The sequence below is a fragment of the Camelus bactrianus genome, chromosome 25, assembly GCF_048773025.1.
Source record: "Camelus bactrianus isolate YW-2024 breed Bactrian camel chromosome 25, ASM4877302v1, whole genome shotgun sequence".
Lineage (NCBI taxonomy): Eukaryota > Metazoa > Chordata > Mammalia > Artiodactyla > Camelidae > Camelus > Camelus bactrianus.
The window spans coordinates 8,142,028-8,165,998 of NC_133563.1; the positions used below are offsets into that span (position 1 = coordinate 8,142,028).

Genomic DNA, 23,971 nt, shown 5'->3' on the forward strand with positions numbered 1-23,971 from the left:
ATCATGCTAACTGCTTTAAATGCATGATCTCATTTGATCCTCATGGGATTAAATGGGAAATATGTTCCCATCTCACATTCTGTGTTTTAACTGGTGAATTTGTACATATGTGTCCATGATGTGGCTACACAGTACAGCCTCTCCTAATCATATGACAAACCTGAGCTGAAATTCTAACTCTTGTCACTGTCAAGATGTGTACCTGTCTATATTGTAGGGTGATTGTGAAATTGAAAAGAGATAATTCATGAATGTACTTAGCATTGAGTCTGGCGAGTATTAGACCCTCATAAATGTTTGCTGCTTCTGCTTTAGCTGTTCTGTAGTAGGAAGATGACCAAACCAGGAGCAGAAAGCCTGCGATTTAATATTGGCCCTGCTATTAACTAGCAAAGTGATCTTAGCCAGGCAGTTCACTTCTTTGGGTTTCTGTTTCCTTAGGTATAAAATGCGATGATTATAATAGATACTAACAAGGTCCATTCCAGTTCTAAAGTTTTATCCTTCTGTAATATGGAATGCATCTCCCCATACTCACCTTTCTAAAAATATTTAAACTAGCTTTGGCCTCAGGGAGTTGACATCTCTAAGCCACCTATCAGATAAAATTTATTTTGACTTGTTTTAAAGATGCAGATTTTCTTCTGATATTCTGTTGGAGCACCGATTAGTTAATTCAATATTTTAAATACACAAATGTGTATTAATTGTTAATGAAGCTATTTTTCAAAAACTGATTGGGGAATTTCTATTTTGAATTGGTTCAGTTGAATGAACTATCCGAGTCCCATTATCAATTTAGTTTATCCAGAAACACTTCATGTAGCACTTTTCTACCCAGAACAAAACAGTGTTCCATGTCCAGGATTCTTCTGAAGCCCTGCAATAGTTACCATGTGGGTAAGAAAAAAGAAAAAAGTAAAAAGTATAAATAACTGTAATGTTAGTATCCACACAGGGGAGGAGCAGTAAGGTGGAGATGGCCTTTCACAATTCTAAAGTGAAGGACTACTTACAGTGTCTTAATTGGAGGGACAAAAAGGGACAGCACTGGAAAGCTTACTTTCTGAGAAAGGTCAGGGAAAAGTTAAAGGCATCATAAGCAAAAAATGAAAGGAGTAATATATTAGATCTTCCTGTAGTGTTCATACTTTCCTGATACTAAAATTCATCCTCTTTTATAAGGTAACTCAAGTGGCAGTCAGCCAATAGCAGTTTTAGCATATATGTGCATTTCATTCATTGCCCAGTTTCAGCATTTCAGACACGCCTGAGGTTGTTATGGAGATAATAGGTTTTCTTTTTAAAGAGGAGAAAAACATTTGATTGTTAAAAAAAAAAAAATCCAGCACAACAGTTTGTAATTGTTAACTGTTTTATGTGGAAGTCACAGGCCATTATTACATGTGTTCATGATCCTTTGTATGGAAATCATATGGAACTAAAAGTAAACAAAGGATTTTGTTTCACTCTTTAAAAAGACTTATCATGTTCAGAGGATAATTTCCAAAAAATCATAATTCTTATATAAACAGAAAATGAACATGTCAAAGATTTTGTTTAACTCATTAATTAATGAGGGAACCAATAAGAATGTTACAAAGGAATTCACAGTGCAGGAGACCTCTAAGGCCCTAGTCGTCTCAGAAATTTTGATTCTCTAATTCATTAAGATAATAAAAATGGTACGAGCCACTTCATCCTTGATTTTATTCATTGATAAAGCATGGCTCTGGGTAATTCTAAAAAGATGGAAGTATTTTTAACATGAGATTATGAGGATGTGGTTTTTATTTGACATATTCAGGAGACTGCAGTGAAGACCCTGAAAGCAAATACTAAAAATCCTTTGAACTTTGTTAGAATATGGTGTAATAGCTCAAGGTAACTACTTTAAATTAATCAGCATGGTTTTTAAAATCACACCCTCCTGTTTTGTACAATCATCTTGACATTAGTTTAGAATGAACTTCTAATCCCTGGTGTGCTTTCATTTCTAGATCCAGACAGTCTTTAGGACTAGTCTTTCATATACTTCATTTGAACCCTGGCTAATTATCAGACCTGTTCAAAATGAGGAGGAATTGGTAATAAGACCCAGTTCTGTCCTTCAGGCATGTCCCATCATTTAATAATTACACTTATTATGATTAATGATGAAAGTTGAACAGGATATGGGTCTTCATGATATGGAGGGCTGTGAAACACTTAAAGTTAAGTAAGAGCTGTAACTTCCGGAGAAGCGATTTAGAAAAGCTTAGTAAGATTTGTATGAAATGACTTAAGGAAAGCTGCTTGGATTTTGAGGAATGATACAGAACTAGTCTTCAGAGTTGTTGTTTTTTTTTTTTTTTTTTTAAGTAGTAGTAGATTCAGCTCTAGCTGCAATTCAGAATAATTTTATTATTCTATTTATCTATTTGCTCTTTGGCTGTATGTCTTAAAATGTATTTTAGTGTTTGCTCTGAGGTTTTGAATATGCTTACTTAGTCTTTCACAGTCAGTATATTTACACATACTGAAAACCCTACTAGATAAGATTTTGATCTTTGTTTCAATAATCTGACATATTTTAAAGAACTAAAGAAGAAAAAACTAGTATATTTTGTATTTCCCAGGTACTCACCATGTCCAGAATGCTTCCTTCTTTCCTAAAGTTCTGAGTTTTCCTCTGGAAATTAAGAACTTCCTTTAGCATTTCTTTTAGAGCAGGCCTGCTAGCAACAAGTTGTCTTAGTTTTCCATCATCTGGGAGTATTTTATTTTCTCTCCCTCTCATTCCCAAAGGATATTTTTGCTGGATATAGAATTCTAGGTTGACGTTTCTTTCAGCACTTTAGAGGTATCGTTCCACCATCTTTTACCCTCTGTGGTTTCTGATGAGAAATTCATGGTAGTTCCAGTCATTGTTTCTGTATCTGTAATGTGTTTTCCTCTAGCTGCTTTCAAGTTTTTCTACTTTATCTTTGGTTTTCTGTAGGCTTATTATATGATGTGTCTGAGCTTGATTTCTTTGAATTTATCCTGTTAGAGGTTCTCTGAATTTCTTGACTTTGTAAATATTTTCTTAACTAAATTTAGGAACTTTTTGGCTATTATTTTCTAAATATTTTTCTGTACCAATCTTTATCCTCTCCTTTCAGGACTCCAGAGTTAAACCTTTGTATATTATCCCTCAGATCCATGAGACTCCATTCATTATTTTTTCTTTTCTCCTACCTGTTCTTCACATTGGATAATTTCTATTGGATTTTTCTGTTCTAAATTTTTTTCTTTGTAGTTTCTATTTCTCTTCTGAGAACTTCTATATTTCCATTCATTTCTAGCGCGCTTACCTTTACATCATGAAACATAGTTATAGTACTCCCACAAAGCCTTAAATACTTATGTCACTGACACCACAGCACAGCCATTGCACTACCTCTTCACTACACACACACACACACACACACACAGCCCACCCTTGGGGCAAAACCAGGAGAGAAGAAAAGAAAAATAAAAAGCAGCTGGTTTCCTCAACAGTCTTGAAACCACAGGGGCCGTATCTTCCAGACAGGATTTCTGTTGGACTTGGGGCTGTTCCTGCCCAACAACTTAGGACTCACTGTCAAGTCAAAGTTACAAGAAAAAAGAGGAAAAACAAAACAAAGTAGAGAACTCACCACTATGGGGTCATATCTACAAGTTTAACTCCCCTCCCCAGTCTGCATTGTTCTTGTTTATTGTGGGCTTTTTTTTGGGGGGGGGGGGTTGGTTGAGTTTTTAATTCAAGCAACATGAGAGTTGGACTGCAGTGAGCTTACTCCAATTTTGGCTGGCACCAGAATTCCTGCAATTTTAAGATAATAAAAATATTTTCTAGTCTATTAGTGGAGGCATAGTTTTCTGAGAAACTTAATACAGGATTTCCTCCAAGAGTGATACTTTAATATCTTTACATCTCTGAGCACAGATCACTTAAATATATTGTAATGAATAATTACTGCTCCCAGGGAGTTGTCAGCATTAACTGAATTCTGCCCATGTCCCCATTAAGCAAAGTACATATGCAAATACTCAAAGGGTGGTAATAATGTCCTCACAGTGTGTTCCTTAGGGATATTCTTTCATATATTATAAAATCAAGTTAGAAGAGGAAATGCTGTGAAACTCATTGTTCCTCATGTCGATCTGCCTTCTCAACACGTGTGGCTAGTATATATACATATGTGCATATCATATATACCATTTATACACATATATATTTAAAAACCAAAATTCTACATTTACCCAGAATTAAATGGAATCAATATTTATACCTATATCTATATCTTAACCCAAAGTGAAATAAGAATGAGGAGAATTGCTTTTGATTTTGAAAGTGTTATTAATAAAGTATAAGGCGGGAGGATATAGCTCAGTGGTAGAGTGTGTGCTTAGCTTGCACAAGGTCCTGGGTTCAATCCCCAGTACCTCCATTAAAAAGAAAATAAATAAACCTAATTACCTCCCCCTGATTTTTTTTAACTTAAAATATATATAATAAAACTTAAAAATATATATAATAAAAAATAAAGTATAATTGCCAATCTGTGTAACTTATGATCTTAAATTATGCCAGCTCTACCTGAAAGAATATATATGGTGCTTTGTGTTACACTCCACAGTTTTTTAAAAATGGCAGATTATTTTTTGAAATCTGAATTATCGACTTGCATTTCTTTTATGACTATTAATACTAATTACCTATAGATGATTTTCCATATGGTCCAAGCAGATAGTACATCGGTGAGTTAACAAGTTTCTTTTTAAAATGATAAAATAATGCCCCTTTTCCATGCCCTTCCAACTTGGAGCAACCTCTAAGAGAAATGGGATCTTCTGCCAGCACCTTTACATGCAGCAGCTGTACTGTTGGCAATCCTCATTTAAATAAAGATGTATGTAGTTGTTTTAACATAATCATATTAGTTGTGTTTATAAATATTTAAAAATTGGTATTTGTTTTGTTTAAGGTAATGGAGTCCAGATTTGAAATTGCCTCATATCTTGACTATGCAGCCCAAGGCAACCTCAAAAAGTCATTTTTCTTCTTGTTTGTTTGGGGCTTTTTGTTTGTTTTTGAAGAAATGATTGTGCCATCTGGTCAGTTGTGAAGGAGTTGAACCGTTCTGAGGGAATTTAACCTACCCCCGACCCTGTACTTCCTCAGTACACAGTTAGTCCAGTATCTTATTACTCATTAATGTGTGCTAGGAACTAACAAACTAATTTGAAAACTTTTTTACTTTATTGTAGTCTTTCAATCATCAGCTAGACTAAAATACCAAAATTACAGTTGATTAGAACTTATCTTACTGAAAAAGCAGGTAATAACACAACTTCTCTGTAGGACAGAAACATCCATGTTATGATATTTCTAGTATGGGACGCTTTCTTCATTTTAAAGTTTTGTAAATGTTACAAATATGACTTCAGGTTTAAGAGGCAAACACGGAATAGAGTTCATTAAAAGGTCAAGAGTTGGAGTCAGTCAGTCCTGAGTTCTGATCCCAGCTCTGCTACATATAGCTGTGTGACCTTGGGCAAATTACTTAACCTCTCTAAGCCTCAGTTCCTTATCTTTATTTTTTTTAAATGTAGTTGATTTACAATGTTGTGTTAATTTCTGCTGTACAACATAGTGATTCATTTATACATATATATATTCCCTTTCGTATTCTTTTTCATTATAGGTTACTACAAGATATTGAATATAGTTCCCTGTATACAGAAGGACCTTGTTGTTTATCTATTTTATATATAGTAGTTAGTATCTACAAATCTCAAACTCCTAATTTATCCCTCCCCATAAGTAACCATAAGTTTGTTGTTTGTATCTGTGAGTCTCTGTCTCTGTTTTGCAAATAAATTCATTTGCGTCTTTTTTTTGGTTCCACATGTAAGTGAGATCATATATCCTGAGATTGCTGTGAGGGGTAAATTATGTATGTACATGAAGCTCTTAGCTAAGTGTGTAGCCCTGGATGCAATGAATATTAGTACTGTTGTTGTTGATGCTTCTATCATTATTGTTAATATCTTTAAACTGATTTTTAAATAGTGGTTGTAATCGGCCAAAAAAAAAATTAACATCATTTTAGTGTACTTATAAATATTGTGTAGTTTGAAAATTTTCAGTTATAATAATTGGCTTCTTTACTCTTTCATGAGTAGGTCTACAGGAAATGTGCCAAAGACATTTGAGTAAACCAACAGTTAGAAAATCATAAACTGGCTCCTAACACCTCATAAATCATATCTTTATTTCATTCAGCTATTGTGACTTTAAGAGAAGGATTGAATTACATGTCTTTTTAGAATTAAGGTTTTGCTAATATCCCTGGAAAGACTTAGAATTAACCTGTGACTTGAATGTCATAATGATCACAACTTAAACATTTATCTGAAAATGTAGCTGCTAGGAGCATTTCTTGCTGGCCAGTAATGTGAAAAGAAATTATTACTTTGACAGGAATCGGCAAGTAAGTAGATTTTTTAAATGGGAGGTACTCTAGTAGGTCACTCAGGGAGAGTTGTGGTGAGAAAGTTAAGTAAGAAGTAACCCAACCAGTGTGGGGAATTAATGTATGGGGAAGGGTTTTGGAATGGAAGTCAGAAATTTTGACTTTCAGCCTTGACTCAAATGCCATCGCTCTTTCATGAAAATAACTAAATTTCTTGGTGCTTTAGTTTCCTTATCAATAAAATACAGGTACAGGAATACCTCAGAAATATTGTGGCTAAGCCACAGTATATATGCAAATATTGCAGTAAAACAAGTCACATGAATGGTTTGGTTTCCCAGTGCATATAAAAGTTATGTTCACACTGTAGTGTAGTCTGTTAAGCATGCAATAGCATTATGTCTAAGATGCAATGAACATACCTTAATTTAAAAAATACTTTATTGCTAAAAATACCAACCATTATCTGAGTCTTCGGCAAGTCTTAATCTTTTTGCTGGTGTAGGTTCTTGCCTCAGTGTTGATAGCTGTTGACTGATCAGGATGGTGGTTGCTGAAGGTAGGGGCGGATGTGGCAATTTCTTAAAATAACAGTGAAGTTTGCCACATTGATTGACTCTTCCTTTCGTGAACAATTTCTCTGCAGCATGTAGTGCTGCTTGATAGTATTTTACCCACAGTAGAACTTCTTTCAAAATTGAAGTCAATCTCTCAAACTCTGTTGCTGCTTTATCAACTAAGTTTATGTCATATTCTGCAACCTTTGTTGTCATTTCAGCAGTCTTCACCATATCTTTACCAGGAGTAGATTCCATCTCAAGAAACCACTTTTTTTTTTTTTTTTTTTTTCTCATCTATAAGAAGAAACTTCTCATCCATTAAAGTTTTATCATGAGACTGTAGCAATTCAGTCCCATCTTCAGGTTCCACTTCTAATTCTAGTTCTCCTGCTATTTCTACCATATCTGCAATTACTTCCTCCACTGTTGTCCTGAACTCTTCAGTCACCTAAGAGGGTTGGAATCAACTTCTTCTCAACTCCTATTGATACTGGTATTTTGACATCTTCCCATGAATCACAAATGTTCTTAATGGAATCTAGAGTGGTGAATCCTTTCCAGAAAGTTTTCAATTTACTTTACCCAGATTCATCAGAGGAATCATTGTTTATGACAGCTGTAACCTTACAAAATGTATTTCTTAAATAGTAAGGCTTGAAAGTTGAAATTACTTCTTGATCCATGGGCTGCAGAATGGACCTTATGTGAGCAGGCTTGAAAATTACATTAATCTCGTTGAACATCTCCATCAGAACTCTTGGGTAACCAGGTGCATTTTCAATGAGCAGTAGTGTTTTGAAGAGAATCTTCTTTTGTAAGCAATAGGGCTCAACAGTGGACTTAAAATATTCAGGAAATCATGCTGTAAACAGATGTGCTGTCATCCAGGCTTAGCTGCTCCATTTACAGAACACAGACAGGGTAGATTTAGCCTAATTCTTAAGGAGCCTACCATTTTCAGATGGTAAATGAGCACTGGCTTCAACTTCAAGTCACCAGTTGCATTAACCCCTAAGTAAGAGAGTCAGCCTGTCCTTTGAAGCTTTGAGGTCAGGCACTGACTTCTCCTCTGTAGCTATGAAAGTCACCTTGTACTTTTATGTTAACAGAGATGGCTTCTTTCCTTAAACATCATAAACCAAACTCTGCTGCTTCAGACTTTTCTTCTGCAGATTCTTCACTTTTCTCAGCCTTTATGGAGTTGCTCTAGATTAGGCTTTGACTTAAGGAAGTGTTGTAGCTGATTTGATCATCTATCCAGAACACTAAAACGTTCTCCATATCAGCAGTAAGGTTGTTTTGCTTCCTTACCATTTATGTGTTCACTGAAGTAGCACTTTGTAGTCAGAGGCCATTGTGGTGCCATTAGTTGCCTTATTTCTATATTGTTTTCTCTCAGGGAATAGGGAGGTCTGAGGATAAGGAAAGAGACAGGGAAACGGCCCATCAGTAGAGCACTCAGAATACACACATTTTTGGGTCAAGTTTATCATCTTATATGGGCATGGTTCATGGTACCCTAAAACAATTACAGTAGTAACATAAAAGATCACTGATCACAGATCACTATAGCAAATATAATAATAAAGAAGTTTGAAGTATTGGAAAACTTACCAAAATGTGACACAGAGACACAAAGTGAGCAAATGCCTTTGGGAAAATGGCACCATTAGACTTGCTCAGCACAGGGTTGCCACTAACCTTCAATTTGTTTTAAAAAATGCAGTATTTGTGAAGCACAATAAAGCCAAGTGCAATAAGACAAGGTATACCTTTATAATAATATCTGGGTTTTGTGGGCAAGTAGTTTAGTCCGTGCTCCAAATGAGGTAATATTTATGAAATTCCTCGGGAGCTATGAAATATTCAGCTATAAGTTGGGGCTTCCGTAGTTACTAGCAGTAGAAGGGAGAGCTTAATAGACCTTCCTTTCTGGACATGAGAAAAAGATTAGTGTCCTGGCCCTTTTGACACCAGTTTTAATCATCAGCATTTACTCAAAATGAAGGGAAAACGGGAGGAATCATTTTTAGCCACTGAATTGGCTTTCAGTGTTACAGAACCCAGACTTCAGTCAGAGCAGAGAAGAGGCTTACGATTGGGATTAAGTTGATCTTCCTTGGATATATTTGGCTACATTTTTTGACTGGACAGCACCCTGTGTTTACTTGTTCTGATTTAATCAAATGTTCTCTAAAATATCTGAAACCTACATTAGAATTTAACATGAAAACAATGAAATGGGAAAGTGATCAAGAACACAGAACAGCCTAGAAAATAAAAAGAAATATTTGAAATGATATTTCATATATTATCTGCTGATTAGCTTCATTAAGTAGAAAGAATGCACTTTCTTCTGGCAAGATATGGAAGATTTGGTTCTAAAAGTTAGAGCCAACAGACACTGATGATCACACATGCCAGCGGCCATTTTAATCTTTTCCTCTTTCTCTTCCTATGGGCTCAGGCTTGGGATTTCAAACCAGGAAATCTCTTCCCCTTTCTGTCACATTTTATGAGGTGCAGAGTACAGCACATGGGAAAAAAATGCTTGTGGAGTTTGCCAAGTGCCTGAATACCAACAAGGAGACAGCGGCACTTGCCTTGCATCCATAGCAATTTAGAATTGGTTTCTTGGTCGGTTTTGCTGTCCTAACATTGAATTGTTACTGTGTTTTATGAGTCTAGGTTCCTTCAGGATTTAATTTTCAGGTACTGTAGGAGCCTCATGGACTATATTTGTTTCTGTGGCTACATTTTTTTAAAAAAAAGAAAAAGAATAAGGAAGTCATTAAACTAAGGATCATAAAATAAACAGAGAAAAATATAAGAAACTCAGTAAGCCTGTAGCTTTGCCTTTTGTGTGTCCAGTGGTTGGAAAGTGACCCCTCTGATAGCAGCCACTTGTTGCAAGGAGTTACACTTCCCACCATTGAACATACCAAACCCAAGCACAACTGTAGCTCCTGAAAGAGGCCCCTGGAAGCTTTAACCATATTGATTTCATAGACAGAAGCAGTAGATCCAGTAGATCCTCCCAAAATGCTTTCCTTTAAATTTTATTCAATTTCTGTTAAGGAACACCTTTAGGTATTCTTGTCTGGAAATAAGAGAATTCAGCTAAAGAACAATCTGGGAACATCTTGTCAATGAAGTCAGAAAGCAGGGAGTCTCTAAGCCTGCCCGTACTACCCTGATTCCTCTTTAGGTATTTTCTTACCCCCTTTTCTGGTTGGTTGTGAATTCTACTTGATCTTCCTTAAAAAAGAAAGCCTTGTGAAATTGAAATCCTGATGGGTTCACCATGTTTATTTGTGTATTATTTTAGAATGCCATTTCAATCTCTTCTTTGTGGAAAGGTTGATATACCCAGACACCTTTGTAAAAGGGGTCTCTAACTTTTAGTTTAAAAAGTAGAAAGGAGTCAACCTTCTATGTAATTATCTATATCCCTTGATTCATCTGTAGGCCAGATATTTCTAAGGGATGAGAAAGACAGTAAGAATATAAGTTTGATAATTATCAGAACCAAAAAGCAGGGAAGTTGTCAGGTCTATAACTCCTACTCAGCCAAAAGTATTTGTCAGGGAAGTAAAATATGTTGACTAGTATTTCAGGCCTCAATAATCATTATTTTCAAAGTTAAATATAAATAAGCTTATTAGCTTTACAATCAAAATTGGGTATAATTTTCACTAATAAGCAAGGCTTTTTGTTTTTTACCTTTTATTCTCCTCTTATTTTAGATCAGCCATGAAGATTTTTCAAAGTTAAAAAACAAAAACAAAAAGTTAAGAATAGATACTTGAAAGATATACCACACACATACTCCTATTTTGTTTAGAATTTGTGTTTAATAAATCAAATAGTGACCGTTTATTGAACTCTTACCATGACCTATCCCATGCAAACCATCTTACATACATTACAATAGTAATAGTCTCAATATCCTCACAATTTAGTTTATTATCTTCATTTTGGAAATGAAGAAAGGAGGACTCAGTGAAGTTAAAATTAAATTTACCCAGTTCAAGGAGCCCAAGGAGTCAGGATTTATACACAGATCTACCTCCAGAGTTCATGGCCTTTCATCACCCTGTATTTTCTCCTGTGTTATAACCTAATATAAACTCTTCTATAGAACAAAATATTAGATAGCTCCACAAAAGAAAAGCTGTGTTCAGTAAGTCCAGGGACAGTAATAAACTATTTCACAAGCCTTCTGTTGTCCCTCAAGAGTTCATCAGAAGTCACTTAAATGCTCTTTCATAAATAGGATGTCCCTGGATACCTCAGGCCAAAGAGAACCAGTCTCCCTAAGTAGCCATACATGTCACTTCAGTTCTGTGACACCCTCGGACAGGCCTGGGCTCATCAGCTCCAGCAGACTTCAGGACACTTGTGACTCAAAATAAGAGGTCATTGAAGACTTTGAAAAAAGGTGAAAAAAATATATAATCTGTTTTTCTTTTAAAAAACACCCAAGTAATAATAAAGCTTACAAAATCTGCAGCATTCAGCTGTTCTATATGAGTGTGGAAAATAAACTTTTTGTAAGTAGAAAACTATAAAGAAAATAAACGAGTTCATTTTTGAAGTTTCATTTTGAGTTGGCCACACTGAATCATGTTATGTTTTATATAATTCAAACGTTAAGCAAAGGTATACTAAACTCTGAATATTTGCTAAGGGCTAAGAAATAACAATAATGAGCAGCACCACTATAAGAGTCAGAGGAGGACCTCCCACACAGTTAAGAGAAATGAAGGTTTTGCGAAGAAGAGCAAGGTAACCTGCAAGCACAGAATATAATCCAAATCAAGTCTCTGAAAGCCAGGAGTACCTTGATCCATCTGAGAATAGACTTCAGACTCTAAATCTTCTCGGTTGTTTTCTATGACATGTTATGATGAAATATTTTCTTCTGGAGGCCAGGTCATCCAAGAAGAAAACCAAATATTATAATTTTGTCAACACCAGTGTCTCATTGAAGTGAATTCTAATTGACTTTGAACAAGATTTATGGCTATGAGCAGCTTGTCATTTGCTCTGACCCATTTCCCACATTCTGTGACTCCTAATAAGATAAGGTGTTCTCCTGTTTCTTAGGCTTAAGGATGACAGTGTACATGTAAGTGTGCTCATCGGTAGCAATAGGAGCTTATTATTTTTGAGAGCTTCTTGTACTTAAATAAGTACAAGAGTGTTTGCTATATATGGAGAAGAAAACTGGCAAAGTCTGAAGTGGCTCCCAGTATGAAACAGTCATCCCTATTTGCCACTCCATTTATATTGTATTCACAGGCTCCTTTCATCTTCGTTTATCTGGTGCTTTCCCAGCTATAGTGACCCTGAGGAATGTGTAACATGACTCCTCTTTTCTAGACCTTGATGATGGAGTTAAGGAGAAGCTAAATTGAAGACAGTACAGGAAGTCTAGCAGTCATGCCCCTCAGCATCTAGCCATCAGACCATAAGGGACTAAACGGTGACTTGCAGACCCGAGCTGTTCTCTGGGATTCTGACACCACCTTCCTGCGGCTGCTGCTGCTTCATCTGACCGCCATGACTGCAGGCACAGCCGAAGCAGAGATTGTAGCCAAACCTGGGAGGGTAGCCACCAGCTCTGTCATCCCTTCAGTATTCATCAACCGTGCAACCAGTGTTTTCCTAAATGGTCTTAATTTCAGTTTTTCTGTTCTCTCAGTCCTCTAAATATAGTTGTACTTTTTAAACCAGTTGTGTAGTAATATTAGGCCAATTATATCATTAGACCAGTAATATTTGGGGGGGAAATAGTCACTGAAATTTTAACTTCCTTGCTTAAGTTTCCTGGACTTTTACATTTTCTTTCGTTCCTGATTCCTTTTCTGCTTCCTACTATTGCCAGGTTGTTTATTTTATCTTTGTTGAGTCATATCCATCAGTAATTGCCCCAGTGCAGACTCCCTGACTGGGTGCCAGATGGCCAGGCCCTCTAACTTCTACCCAAAGAGAAGCAACCTGCATGAAACCCATGTCCCCTACTTGGAGAACTCTCATTCACATTATCAGAATTTGCTGCTCCCCCCGTCCATACCTTGTTGAAGGTAGGACATCATACATCCTTTGAAATGCTTTTTTCTTATTTTAATTTTTGTAAATGCTTGGTATGTAGTCCTATTTTTCTTCAGCTCTCGATAAATTGTAGGTCCGTATATCAGTTTGTGCTTAGGACCATCCTAAAGATGACTATCCTCCAGCACTAAAAAGCCAAAACGTGTGTGTGTATGTGCGCGTGCAGAGATAGGATTTTTACATTTGAAGTTACTAAAGCTGTGTGTATTCTGTTCCTTTGTTTTATTCACTTAACAAGACATTTTGAAGCTTTTCTATATCAGTACATCAAATTCATTAGCTTCTTTTTATTAGCAGCACAGAATTCTGTATTCACAATATAGTCATAATTTATTTTACCATTTCTCTGTAGATGGATATTTAGTTTTGTTTTTCCCAGATTTTTAATATTTCACATGATGCTGCAGTCAACTTCTCTGGACATTTATCTATGTATTCTTAAGTATTTCTTTAAGAGAAATTCCTGCAGTGGCCTTTCTGATTACAAGAGCATGGATATTTAGAATTTTGGTAGACACTCATTTTCAACCTTCGCCCCACCCATGCAAAAATACTGTATTTACACTGTTATCCACCATATATGGGAGATATTATCAGTATTTTTAATTTATGCTAATCTGATGAGTGAAAAATTACATTTTTGTTTTAATTTGTGTTTGTTTAATTAATAGTGAGACTGAGCAAATTTTTCCTATTTTTCATAAAACAATGTTCTCCAGAAGGGTTAAATAAGTAAAAATAAAATTTTTTAAATGCTTCAAGAAACTATAGGAAAATATATAATCAACTAACGGATAAATCCATAAAATATAAGTTAATGATTTTTTACCACACCTATTAAAAAAACAGTGTGTTTGCAGAAAGCATCAGAATATAGTTAAAAGGCAACTAGCATACCAAGAGGAAACATTTGCTACACACGGCAAACAAATCATTAACACCCTCACTAAATAAGGAGCTCCTACAAATCAGTAAGAAAAAGAACCCAATAGAAAAACAAGTAAACACGTATTTCTGAAAGAGGAATCCTAAGTCGCCAATAAATGAAAAGATGCTTATCCAGCTTTTTTTTTTTCACTATTAACAATATAAAGTGGCTGTCTTATTATGTCAGTACATATAAATCTTCTTGATTTTTTTATACATTGCATGGATTATCATTGTTTATATAAATGTTAATCAATTGATGGGTATCTAGGTTGTTTTCTACTTTTTGCTATGATAAAAAATCATGCAATGAATGTGTGTGCGTGTGTGTGTGTGTGTGTTTGTATGTCAATTACATAGGCTTTATCAGCTTTTTTAGTCTTGGCCTGATAGGTAGAAAGTTCTATTTATTTTAAAAGATTTTTTTCCTTTGATTATTGCTAAGATTTAGTAGCTCTTAATGTTTATATTTTTAACTTTTTATGTCATTTGTTTTTCTTTATTTATTCTTTATTTTCCTCATTAAATAACTACTCATACTATCCTCTACCTATTTTTCTAGTAATATCTGTATTGATTATATGAACTCTTTACATATTCATGATATCCCTTTTCTGTCATATGAGTTTGAATATGTGATTTCTGTAATTTGTTTCACTTATTATTTCTATTTTATTTGCCAGTTTTGTACACATATTAATATTTCTACATCATTTTAATTCATCTCTGTTCATTCTTTGTGAGATGATTGTTCTCTCTCTAGATTCAAAATGAAGTTATGTCTCCTCGCATAGGTCTGCCACAGTATTGCTTACTTGATAATAATGGCTTCTTGATGATGGCTGCACAGACCTGGAGGCCTAGAAACAGACACTCAGATCCTGGCAGTTTACATAGCTCCTACAAACTATTACAGATCCTACTGATTATAGATCCTACCAGCAACAGACTTCTGCCATCCTTTCAGTAAACTTGACCATTATATTTAAAAGAGAGAATAGTATTGTGTTACTATAATAGATCTACTATGCATATTCTCACTGCTTTATATTCACTGATCATATAAAAAGAGAAGAATGCACTAGCTTAGTGTTTGATCTTTACCACATAGATCTAACGTCACAATCAATTGCTTTCAGTATTTTCTTTGAAATCACATAAAGGTTCATATGTGCCAAATTTCATAAGAATCACATGATAAGGTCAAGAAACACAAATTCCAAGGCAGAATTTATATGCTCAGTTCACATATGACAGTAATACTATATAACCATATGTTGAATATAATATACAGTATGTAAATGCTATTCTTGAAAGCAATCCAATCAATAAAGCCTAAAATAAATTAACACTTTAATAACACATCTCAAATTGACTGAAAATGGAATAGATGGACTCTGTGGCAAGGACATCCCTATAAAATTGACATTCAGAGGCCATTAAAACACAGACAGTAAAACAATCTTGAAACTAAAGAAAAGCTGTGAATATTTAGAAGTTTTTAAAAAGCCTACACCATTGTATGCCAAGATACAGCAGTCGTTTTTATTTAAAGAGCTATTTCAGTAAAAACTGTGGATTGCCAAGAATTAAAAATCTAATTCCATTTGCCATCATCAATAGCTAAAAAATACTTTTTAAAAATGTACAATATTAACCTTAAAAAGAGTTTAAGCTATTTACTATTTCATAGAAAAAGTCAAACTGAAAAAAAGGCAACTTTTAGTTGTAATTGGAACTATTAAAAGATTGACCGATTTTATCATTAAAGAAGGTTATGGGAAAGCTACTGAAGTTAACTTCAAAAGCCTAGTAGTAAAAGTGATTGTAATGTCAGTAAAACTCTGAAACAGATCGAATAACCCCTAAGTAGTACTAATCCACTGCATCTTTGAACCTGTATATGCCTCTTTTTAAGCTGAAAAGGTTGCTATTTTTTTCTTAAACTTGTTTCCAACATCCTATTTAAAAAAAAAAAAATCTAACTGTTCAACTGTTAACAGCAGCTCAGAGTACAGAAATTTTATCTTCACTCAAAGATGATATGACTTAAGACTTGAAATATCTTTCCCTCTTTGGCTTGGTTCTGGAAAATATGGTTTCATTATTCTACCTTGGACAGAGAGCTTCTCTTTCTCCATACAAGTATTTATGTACTGAATATGTACAAACAAATGAATTAATGAAAGTTACATATAATGTTTTAACCATTTTTTCCTCTTGTTTTCAGCTCATACTCTTACACCAAAATGGGATGTTTGCTTTGTAATTGACATTTTTAATTTCTATTTTTGTCACTTCAGATCCTGGAAAGACTCTGCCTGAAGCCCTCGATTACTGCACAGTTTGGCTGCAGACAGTGCCTGGAGAAATAGACAGCAAAAGTGGTATTCCACTTTCCCTTGTAACGCTGCAAATTAAAGACTTTCTTAATGGACCAGGTAAGAAAGTCATAATTCAATTTTTTTTCATGTGAGTATATTAACATGTACATAGGATCTGTTAGTAATCTTGACATTCCTTGCCAAAAATAAGTAATTCATTTTCCAAACATGTACTTTTCTCCTGCTGCCATTCTAGAAGTCAAAAGGCAAATATTAATATGCATTAAAAATTACCATTAGTCTGACAAAAAGTTGTTACCAATTTAAAAATAATTTTAATTGATGATTTTATTTCTGCTTATTAACTGTGTGACCTTGGGCAGTTATCTAATCTGTGCCTCAGTTTCCTTACCTGTAAATGAAGAGAATAAAGTAGATAATGGGTGGGTACATGGGTGGGTCAATAGGTAGATGGATGGATGAATGGATAGGCTATGTGACATACATACACAAGATAGTATGCACAGATAGTTTCAATAGATAGATAGATAACGCTTATTTCAAATGCTTAGCAAAGTGCTTGAGGCATATTAACACTCAATTTTAAATAGATAGATACAGATATCAAAGCTATTGAGTGCTTTTTATGTCCCAGGTACTAAGTGCTTTACATACTCATATAGACCCAGGGAGCAGGCACTGTAATTATCCCTATTTTATAATAAGGAAGCTAAGGCTTAGAAAAATGAAGGAAATTGCCCAAGGTCATAGTAGCAGAGGAACATTTCAAACTCAGGTCTTTATGACTCAGAGGCCTAGGTCACTTTTGTACTACACTAATTGCGGCATAACTAAAGATTTTTTCTTTCTTCTCCATAGTCTCCTCGTACTCCTTTTCTATTTTTCCTGCTCTGTTTCTTCTTCCTTCACCTCACGTTCCTTCTTCTCTTTTCTTTATTACTCTTTCCTCACCTCAGTGAGATCTTAACTATTTATTTAACAGAAATTACTACATTTCAGTTTCCCTTTTGTTAGCTTACACTTACAGTGCTGCAGAGCATGTTAGTCACCAAAACAATGCTAGTTTCTTCATTACAGATTTAAAACAACAGTATCACACTGCCTTAAGCTCTCTAGCAATACTCTGCAAGGCATGAATTTTGATGATTCAAACATATCCCTCTGTGAACCTGATTCAGTTTGTATGCCATGACATGCCAATGCACTGATGACCCATGACGACAGTTAGAGAAGGTGGCCCATCACCTTGTCTGGAGTAAAAAGAGCCTGAAACCACCTCAATTGACCGTTTCATTGGAGCCCAGTTCTTCTTAAGCATGTTTCTCCAGTGCTGGGGTTTAAAAGGTGTAGAAGTATGAAGAACTATTTCTAACCTCTATAGGTATCTAGACATGGTTTTAAAAACTCAGGGGAAAGCGAGAAGCTGATGATAAAGGTTGAGTCATGAAAGTTAGAAGAATCCTTCAGAGTGAGTTGGATGGACTGAGAGGAGTGTGAGTCCTTGTACTTGGTTAGTGAATGTGAAGTACTGAATTTTATTGAATTTAAGCCACCATCAATTGTAGGAAAAAACATTTTATACACCAGTAAGGAAAAAAAATCTGCTATTTAAAGTATGATTCAGTGTTTTCTTACTACATCAGTTGCAAGACAAAAGACTGAACATGCTACAATGAATGAATAGGATTAGAACATGAGGCTGGTTCATGAAGTGACAGGGAAACTTGTATTTACTTCTTATTTTTCTCTTTTAGTTTTAGATTTCTTTGTTTTGAGGCACAGTCTTTCACCATTTTGGCTAGGAAGTTTTCTAGCTTACATTTGATTGATTTGTTTATAAAATGGATGGGATCCGCAAGTCAGTGGTAAATTGTGTGCCTGGCAACCAAAAAATTGAATTTTAAGAGAAATATCAATGAACAAATGAAAAATTTTATGTTTATAATTCTGTCATTTAATGTGCCGGGGTAGTAGAAGTGTGATTTTTACAATAGTTGTACTTTTGTGTTTCTTATACTTTTTAAAATTGGAAACTATACATATGCTATTTCTAATTTTATGCACATTCAATAATAATGATAATCTATCTGGAGATTCAAACTTTTAAGTAAATGAATTGACATTTATTTTATAGCAGCACTTCTCAAACTTAAGTGTACATTTTTTTAAAATTTGTATTGAAGTATAGTAGATTTACAATGTTAGTTTCAGGTATACAGCAAAGTGATTCAGTTATACATACATAATACATTTTTAGATTCTTTTCCATTATATCAGTTGAATGCATATTTGAACATCTCGGGGAACTGGTTAAAATGCAAATGTGATTTAATAGAGATGAAATTCTGCATTTCTAACAAGCTCCCAGGTGAAGTGGATCCTATTGGTCTGGGGACTACACTTTTTATAACAAGATTTTAAATAACTCGTATAGTAATAAGATATATACAATTTGTGTGTGTGTCTGTATATATATATATGATTTTCTTAATACCATCAGGAACAGCTACTGAGGTTCAAACTGCAGATATTTTGGGGCACAGGAGAGGGGGATGATACAAAGAACGTTGAGTGGTTTTTTAAATGGTGCTTTTATTATGAAAAATCAAATACAATGTCCAATAAATGGTTTAAGTTCTTCAAAATCTAAAACATTTTCACCAAGAGTACTTTTCTTTAGTAAATTATTTGATGGAAGATTAGTTTGAATGATATATCAGCTTTGTGGGATTTCACTAGAACATTAACCTAACAGCTCTGAACTCCAGAATTTACTATCATAGACAGAAATTTCCTTACTATAAGCAATTTGTCATATAAAGTATATAAGTAGATGTTATTACATAAATAATTATATTCTCTCACTACCCAGCCACCCTATATTAACTTAGAGACCAGCTGGAATAACAGGACATATTGAAGCATTTCTTGTTATAGGAATGTATTAGTTAATAGATTTTTGGCAACTCAAGAAAATTATGTTTTTCCAGATTTTAGATAATAGTCTATTAAGAGCAATATTATTTATGCTGAGCCTCGGGGAAAAAACTTTAGCTTTATATAATATTCCCCAATACTCTTCTCTCCCCTTGAAAAATAAAAAGGCATTTTTTTTAGTATTGCATATAATGCTCAGTTTTGTGCAGTATCGTCATTAAGAATCTTTTGCTACCATTATTTTAATCTATTATGCACATCTTATTTAAGTATCATTCCCAAAGAATGTTTATTACATTTCTAAAAAAAAAATAGTAGGTTTTCATTTATTATTTTCTTGCTCTTGAATTAAGGTTGCAGTAGCAATAAAAGTTACAACCCTGAATAGCAAAGGAAATACTGATTATAACTACCTAATGTTAAGTTTTCTTTATAAAGATGCAAACTTAACAGCTTTTAAATTAAGCCTTTCAGATTTTTTTTCAGGGATTATTTTATCTAAACAAGGTGATGCAAGTGCTGCTCTGTAGCATTTGTTTTTGGAAAAATGACTCAGTGTTCTTGAGTATCCCTTTATTTCCTCTGTGCACTTAATAATACCTTAGAGCAAATGATAGGTCCTTAACTTCTACATCAAAAACCCCTTCAAAGCTCTCTCAACCCCACCTCCTTCCTTCAGAGGCAACAATTGTACCCATTAGCAAGGTCAGTGGCTTGGAGAAACCTGGAAAACAGCAGCTACCAGAAACCTACTAGAATAATATCTCCAGCAGGTGATAGATTAGTTGGAACAAATTGGAACCACTGCAGTTCAGCAATCCTGGTTTCTTTCAAGCTGTTTTTAAAATGTCGTCATTTTAATACACAATCTAAGCCCCGCGGAACAGTCCACAGCAGGTTAATTTGAATCATATGATGTGTCACTGCCCTCAGCTGACATGAGCTCTATTCCATGTGTGAAGCCATAATAAATCCATTCCCAACCGAGGAAAATTCCCCGTGAGAAGGTGAACTAATCCAGGCCTCACACTGGCATGCTAGCCCTCCGTAATTGAAAGCAGGGCCACCTGTTCCCAGCACAGTTAGCCTGTAGAGAAGAAATTAGCATTAGAGCCGATTCTTCTTATATTGAAAAATCTTTCATACTTCTCGCAAATTCAAATTCAGCCGTGAACTGCTTAGTATGACATCATCCAGAAACGTAGGAATGGGCCCACCTGATCCCAGTTTAAAAGTTTTGTTAACCATAGGATTTCTTAACTTTGAAATGAAATTTTTTTTTCATTTAATGAGAGCTGACACGTGAGAAGAAGAACGGGGAAGGGTGCAGATTTTTCTAATTAACTCAGGGTCATTTACAAAAACATTTGAGCTCCCTGGTACTTTTTTAACTTGTTCCTTTGCAGACATACTTTTGAACGCTGTCACTGTAGCCATGAAATAGACATTTAAATGACAAAGGAAAATACGCCAAATTGAGAGGACATCTCCACATCATTTAAGTTTTATTATAGATTAATTAGCATGCCACAGTCTTCATATAAATTTAAGCAACATGGTTATATCAAACATGAAGTTATAACTGCAGTTTCACATTTCTTTTATCTTGGTCTACCTGGTGTCTCTAGTTGAAACACGTAGCCACTGATATTTTTTCTCTTAATAAAATCATTTATCTAGTCTCTTGTTTAACCTAACCTGTTCATTAATTTACCTGTATTGTTTTCAGGTTTTCTGATTTCGTTCTAGCTTTGGATTGGTTTTGTTTAAGTTTTATCTTAAATTTTTATTTGACTTTTAATTGGTTGTAATCCTACTTTGAATACTGTTTTCTTCACATACTTTATAGGTTAACTTACTGTTTTATAGGCTGCAATAATTTTAATTTTTACTGTTAAAAATTCCTAAACATCCTAAAATATCCCATTTCCACAAGCTTCTTGGATTTGAATGAAAATATGTACTTAAATAATGTATTTACTGTAAAAACATCTCAGATACAGAAATGCACCATTCAAAAATTAAGTTGTTTTCCCCAACACTGTATTTTTTAAGTGTTTTTACTTTTGTTGGTGAAATCTGCTTTTGTGTTCTGTTATTACAGAGTTCATTACTCACTGAGGGTTAATTTAGACATATGTCAAAGGCAACTGATTCGGGGGAATTAGGATACCTGAAAAAGATGATGCAAAAAGCCTCCTGACATTTTTCTGGAGCAGAAAATGAAGATTAAGAAATATGATTTTTAAATGCAAGAAAATTCAAAGTGAACAGAAGCACCTTAAAAAGCTCATTTTAATTAATTTATTTCTCTTAGTATAACCCTGATAGTTAACCCTTTGCCTCTTTTCTCTTTCCAGAAATAGGGCCAAGACCCATACCCTAATCACTGGAGTCCTATCTCTGTCTTAATTCAGTTTTACAGCCATGCAAGCAGGCTATCTTCTACATTTAAGAAATGTAAACTAGTTAATAAAAATGTTAGACCATTGACTTTTGCATTTCCTGAGTTTTATAGGTTCCAATTTGCAGTGTCAGCATTGCATTATTGTAGTTTATTTTCCCCATGATTTATCAAAATGAAGCAGTAAATTTGATGTCAGAGTGTCAAAGGGAGAATAGACCGAGAACTTTATTTTATTTTTTAATTTTTTGTATTGAAGTAGAGTTGATTTACAATATTGTGTTAGTTTCAGGTGTACAGCATAGTGATTCGGGTTTTTTTTGCAGATTATATTCCATTATAGGTTATTACAAGATATTGGGTGTAATTCCCTGTGCTATACAGTAAATCCTTGTTGCTTATCTATTTTATATAGAGTAGTTTATTATTCCCATATTCCTAATTTGTTCCTCCCCCTCTCCCTCCCCTTTGATAACCATGTTTGTTTTCTATGTCTGTGAATCTGTTTCTGTTTTGTATATACATTCATTTGTATAATTTTTTAGATTCCACATATAAGTGATATCATGCAGTATTTGTCTTTGTCTGACTTATTTCACTAAACATAATATTCTCTAGATCCATCCATGTTTCTCCAAATGGAAATATTTCATTCTTTTTATGGTTAATATTCCAGTGTGTGTGTGTGTGTGTGTGTGTGTGTGTATGTGTGTATATATATATATATGTATGTATGTATGTATGTATGTATGTATGTATGTATTTTCTCACATCTTCCTAAGCCAGTCATCTATCAGTCGGCACTTGGGTTGCTTACATCTCTTGGCTATTGTAAACAATGCTAGTATGAACATTGGGGTGCAAGTATATTTTCAAATTAGAGTTTTTATTTTTCCTGGATATATGCCCAGGAGGAGAATTTCTGGATTATATGGTAGTTCTATTTTTAGTTTTCTGAGAAACCTTCATACTGTTTTCCATAGCGGCTGCATGAATTTATATTCCCATCAACAGTGTACAAGTGTCCCTTTTCTCCACATCCTCTCAGTACTTATTATATATGAACGTTTTGATGATAGCCCTTCTGACCAGTATGAGGTGATACTTCATTTTGGTTTTGTTTGCATTTCTCTAATAATTATGATGCAGAGCGTCTTTTCATGTGCCTGCTAGCCATCTGTATGTCTTCTTTGGAAAGAATGTCTTTTCAGGTCTTCTGTCCATTTTTGGATTGGATTGTTGTCTTGATATTGAGTTGTATGAGCTGTTTATTTATTTTAGATCTTAACCCCTTGTCAGTTGCATTGTTTACAGATGCTTTCTTCCATTCTGTAGTTTGTCTTTTCGTTTTATTGATGGTTCCTTTGCTGCGAAAAAGCTTTTAAGTTTGATTAAAGCCCATTTGTTTATTTTGGCTTTTATTTCTTTTGCTTTGGGGCACTGATCTAAGAAAGTATTATTACAATTTATATCAGAAAATATTTCACCTATGTTCTCTCTTAGGGCTTTTCTTGTGCCACATCTTATATTTGGGTCTTTAAACTATTTTTAATTTATTTTTGTATATGATGTGAGAGAATGTTCTAATTTCCTTGTTTTATGTGTAGCTGTCCAGCTTTCCCAGTACCACTTGTTGAAGAGATTGTCTTTTCCCCAAGGTATATTCTTGCCTCCTTTGTCATAGATTAATTGACGGTGGATGTGTGGATTTATTTATAGGCTCTCTATTCCATTCCATTGATCTATGTGTCTACTTTTATACCAGGAACATGCTGTTTTGATGACTGTAACTTTGTAGTATAGTCTGAAGTCTGGAAGGGTTATACCTCCAGCTCTGTTCTTTTTTCTCAGGATTGTTTTGGCAATTCTTGGTATTCTGTGGTTTCATATAATTTAGAGTTACTTATTCGAGTTCTATGAAAAATATCATGGATATTTTATACGGATTGCATTACATCTGTAGATTACTTTAGGTAGTTTGGCAAACAGTATTAATTCTTCCAATCCAAGAGCACAGGACATCTTTTCATTTCTTTGAATCATCTTCAGTTTCCCTCATCAGTGTTTTATAGTTTTCATCGTGTAGGTCTTTCACCTCCTTGGTTAAGTTTATTCTTAGGATTTTTTCTTTTCTTTTCTTTTCTTTTTAATGCAGGTTTTAAACAGGGTTTTTGGGGGGTTTTTGGGGGGGTTTAC

At 34.5% G+C, this 23,971-nt stretch overlaps 1 protein-coding gene across 6 annotated transcripts in view; it reads left to right on the forward strand.

Moving 5' to 3' along the window:
* The window catches only part of VPS13B (vacuolar protein sorting 13 homolog B), a 627,348-nt gene that overhangs the window by 439,557 nt on the left and 163,820 nt on the right, over window positions 1–23,971 (forward strand). For all 6 annotated transcript variants that reach the window (XM_074352634.1, XM_074352630.1, XM_074352633.1 and 3 more), the window contains one exon: window positions 16,393–16,530. In XM_074352634.1, the coding sequence (XP_074208735.1) occupies window positions 16,393–16,530 (138 nt within the window). The remainder of the gene's footprint in view (window positions 1–16,392; window positions 16,531–23,971) is intronic.